This window comes from Limulus polyphemus, unplaced genomic scaffold (genome assembly GCF_000517525.1).
Source record: "Limulus polyphemus unplaced genomic scaffold, Limulus_polyphemus-2.1.2 Scaffold38, whole genome shotgun sequence".
Classification (NCBI taxonomy): Eukaryota; Metazoa; Arthropoda; class Merostomata; order Xiphosura; family Limulidae; genus Limulus; species Limulus polyphemus.
This window is the reverse complement of record NW_013665648.1, coordinates 648,428-653,224: the sequence shown is the minus strand read 5'-3', so window position 1 is coordinate 653,224 and position 4,797 is coordinate 648,428. Positions and strand designations below refer to the sequence as shown.

General features: G+C 33.5%; 1 protein-coding gene across 4 annotated transcripts in view; it reads right to left on the bottom strand.

The window, feature by feature from the left end:
- Window positions 1-4,797, bottom strand: part of LOC106461273 (cGMP-inhibited 3',5'-cyclic phosphodiesterase A-like) — a 159,314-nt gene that overhangs the window by 60,053 nt on the left and 94,464 nt on the right. For all 4 annotated transcript variants that reach the window (XM_022388450.1, XM_022388455.1, XM_022388466.1 and 1 more), the window contains exon 2: window positions 1,520-1,780. In XM_022388450.1, the coding sequence (XP_022244158.1) occupies window positions 1,520-1,780 (261 nt within the window). The remainder of the gene's footprint in view (window positions 1-1,519; window positions 1,781-4,797) is intronic.

Sequence of the window (4,797 nt, the reverse complement as noted above, 5' to 3'; positions counted from 1 at the left end):
CAGTCGTATAGACTATAGCGTTCTAGTTCTCGGGATATTGATTCAGACTATCAAGTATTAATCTAGTGTGAAATAACACCAGTCGTATAGACTATAGCGTTCTAGTTCTTGGGATATTGATTCAGACTATAAAGTATTAATATAGTGTGAAATAACACCAGTCGTATAGACTGTAGCGTTCTAGTTCTCGGGATATTGATTCAGACTATCAAGTATTAATCTAGTGTGAAATAACACCAGTCGTATAGACTATAGCGTTCTAGTTCTTGGGATATTGATTCAGACTATAAAGTATTAATATAGTGTGAAATAACACCAGTCGTATAGACTGTAGCGTTCTAGTTCTCGGGATATTGATTCAGACTATAAAGTATTCAAGTATTAATCTAGTGTGAAATTTATTTTGTTAATAACAACACAAGGCGCTGTTCCTTGCCTCAAATTTAGGGATTTTCCCCACTTTGGGGTAGAGTATAATCGTCTGAAGACTGTAAAATAAAAATAATATCAACCGCCCGATTTTGAGAGATTTAAATAACGTAGTCAAAAGTCAATGTATGAAAACTATGGACTTTTTTACTGCCATCATAAAAGTGTATATTTACCCTTTATTTCTTCAAACTATAAAATTATGAAAATACACTTAGTATTTTTGGTAGGCATACGATAGAAAGCTTAATAAAATTATAGCACTGTTAGAACGGTAGTACAAGTGGTATAGTACTATTATATTTAGTAAATATATTTACATGGCTTTCGTGGTACCGTAATCACAAAAGTAAATAATATCCGTACATTAAAAAATATAAAACATTGTGTAACGATTGTTCTACTCAACAAATATACTTCTTGTACATATCTATGTGTGTGTATAATAGAGATCACGCAGACTATTCTACAAGGAGATTGTTAAAAATACCATTTAAAGTTAACACAACTTTATGGGCTTAAAACACCGATGTATACAGATACTTATTTCACCAGCTTCAATAAACAACGACTGTTATGGTGTGAACAAAATCAGATGAATTGTAATTATCATGAATTATATTTAAGCTGGCTGAACTTCGTGAGATATTATTGGGATTACGACCGAAAATATCAGTAATATCAACTGATGAAACAATGCATTCTAAACTTTATAAGTAAGGATGTAAGAAAAGTGAATTTAATTAGCTATACTTGTTATCAGGTTGATTTTTAGTTTCGCTCTAAATATGGCTATTATTGGTGGTTAATATTAATTTTATTTACATTTTAGTTCTTGCTGAAATAATTATTTTATGATTTCACCTAATATAAGCGAATTCCAAAATATATCAAGTGTGTTCATGGTTTTCACTTGGAACAGTGCTTTATGCGCTACTAATGAAGCAACATGTTTCCTGTTCAATAAGTTTATTATACAGATCAATGAGATTTCGTTTTGTACAAACTGCTAACTGATTGGGGAAGATTCCTTTGATATATTAAAACACATGATCAAGTGCATGAGACGTATATAGAATAGAAAATCTACCTTTGGTACTGCAGGAGGTCTCTCTCCTGTAAAAGGTATTTCCTCTGTATCGGAACCAGAATTGAAGTCCGTCAGTGCAACACTAGAGCCTCCTGGCCTGTGTCTGGGTTGGTGGGTTCCATGGTTGGGAGGTGACAGAAGAGAGGCTAAAGCCCGCAGACCACTGATAACATGAGGAGGAAGGTTGGAATCGGCCAGCATGTCAGTCACTATTCCATGGGCCTCAGCCAGCAGGGCCACATCCAAAGTAGAAGTGGAACTCTAAGAATGTTAATAGCAGAGTAAAAACCAGTAACTGTTTGTGCTACACAACTAGACCACTACTGTGTCTGTCACTTTCAAACTGGCCTGATGAGCCCTGGTATTAGCCGAAAGGCCTCGTCGGCACTAGATGTGGTACATGTAAAACTGTTAGTTGAACGATATTTGATTTTCAGAATTTGTTGTGCTATTTTGAAGAAATCCAACTGTTAATTGAACGATATTTGATTTTCAGAATTTGTTGTGCTCTTATGGAGAAATCCAACTGTTAATTGAACGATATTTGATTTTCAGAATTTGTTGTGCTCTTTTGGAGAAATCCAACTGTTAATTGAACGATATTTATTTTCAGAATTTGTTGTTATACTTAAACTTTCATTCGGTAAGTGAATTAATTTACTTTTTGAATATTTTATTTAAGATATAGAAAATTTAAACCACAACTTTTACGACTTCTATAAATCTTACATTTAGACTTTATTTAACTGGGGAGCAGTCAAATGGTAATGCTAAAGCGCTATTAATTTTTCAAATATGAATCAAATGGGAAAATTGAAAATCGTGTCTTACATATACATATATGTAAAGGAGGTTGAACAGACTAATGGAATCATCTCACTTAATTCCAAGTTTTGGTGTCTCTATTAAGGGAAAATTTAACTAATTTAAATGTGTATCAAATTATTCTCTATCAGGAAAAAGTTCTAAAGATACCAAACTAAGGTGAACATCTCGCTAAACTCTCACGAACAACTAAAGCTGTGAATGTATCCTGAGGAACAGTATCAAAAGTAATGCCAGCATATCCACCTCGGACAAACACAGTGATCGAAAAACTAAGTTCACAGATCGTTACAGACAAGCATTATTAACACGAATAGTGAAACAAAAAGCAAAAGGCTACATGCCTCAAAAGTGTGCTGACAATTGAACGTTAACCTTACAACAACCAATCTCTGTCCCAATATCTCGTACAGTATGGGTTGAAATGGTAGATCTGTTATCCAGAGACTAATAACACCAGAAATGCAAAAGTTCGAGTTAAATGTTCTCAAGAGCATAAAAATTGGACCGAGATTAATGGATGAATGTGGTTTGGTCAGATGAATCTTTATAATTTTCCCCATCGACTGTATGTGTTCGTGTGGTGAAAACTAAAAGGAGTTTCCAGTCCTTAATGTCTTAATGCATCAGTTAAGCATGATGGATGCTCTGCGCTATTATGAGCAGCTCTTTTTCCCCCATCGACTGTATGTGTTTGTGTGGTGAAAACTAAAGGGAGCTTTCAATCCTTAATGTATTAGTGCCATCAGGTAAGCATGATGGATGCTCTGTGATGTTATGAGCAGCTCTTTATCATTTTCCCCATCGACTGTATTGTGTGGTGAAAACTAAAAGAAGCTTTCAATCCTTAATGTCTTGTACCATTAGCTAAGCATGATGGATTCTGTGATGTTATGAGCAGCTCTTTTTTCCCCCCATCGACTGTATGTGTTTGTGTGGTGAAAACTAAAGGGAGCTTTCAATCCTTAATGTCTTAGTGCCATCAGGTAAGCAAGATGGATGCTCTGTGATGTTATGAGTAGTTTTAAAGAGTCTATGATCTGACTGAGAGGTAAAGTGATAGTAAAATATTAGCTAAACCTTATTGCAAACCAGGTTCACTCTATAATGAAAACTTTATTCTCGAATAGATTAGGTCTGTTTCCAGTAGACAGTTCATTAATTTATGGTGTTGAAATAGTTAAAGACTGGTTTAAAGAACACATGGAATAGTTTTGGTACCTAAGTTGGTCCCAAAATTTAACTGTTATAAAGCCTCAATGGTCAGTTCTTGAAACTGAGTTTCGAAGCAGATTTCCAGTTTGAATATCACTTCAACAGTTAGAAGTTTCCGTCAACGAATGGTCAAAATATCATTGTCTGATTCACAACGCCTTGTTTCATCACCTCTGCATCGTATTCATGACTTGTTGTGTACTCATGAAGAGCCAGTTCCATGTTAAAAATGAAACAGATATTTCCTTACTTTTTTACAACTAATCTACAGTTCTAAACCTCTGGCTTAAAACCTGTAAGGGAATAGATAACTAAGGAAACTGCAAGAAATAAACGAATAAAAACATTTATTATCCAATATGACATTTTTTGGCTCATATAAAACCACTATTCTAAGACCAAAAAAATAACACTTCTCATTAGACTTGAAATATGCTTGTTGGCGAATTAAAATAGCATACTTATAAGTTACCTGACAAAACAGGACAAAGTTCAAAAATGACAGGAGATTGGATTGATAGTAAAAAGGCGTTTTCAAGTCATAATTATTGGAAGTAAGGCAAAAAAAAAGATAAAAATAACTAGTAAATCAATCACTTCTGCATGACAGAGAAATATAAAGGCTTCACGCACTACATGCACACAGAAACTGTAATTAAACTTTCAATAATCGATTTTTTTTACCTTAAGTAACATGTAGCTATGACGTTTACTGGTTATCCAAGAACTGAAAAATACACGCAGAAATGTGTAATCTATCCCCAGTAACAAAAGTTATAAATAATAAGTGTGTAAAAAAAAAACAACAATAACAAATTAATGCAGAGAAATAAATAAATAAATGTAATAAAGTTGTAAGTGACATTTATTAATTTTAAAAACTTATGAGTGAAGTAAATAAAAATATGTTACAATATGTCAGTTACAGGATTTCTCCTTAAGAGCACAACAAATTCTGAAAATCAAATATCGTTCAACTAACAGTTGGGTTTCTCCATAAGAGCACAACAAATTCTGTAAATCAAATATCGTTCAACTAGCAGTTGAATTTCTCCATAAGAGCACAACAAATTCTGTAAATCAAATATTGTTCAACTAACAGTTGGGTTTCTCCATAAGAGCACAACAAATTCTGTAAATCAAATATCGTTCAACTAGCAGTTGAATTTCTCCATAAGAGCACAACAAATTCTGTAAATCAAATATCGTTCAACTAGCAGTTGAATTTCTCCATAAGA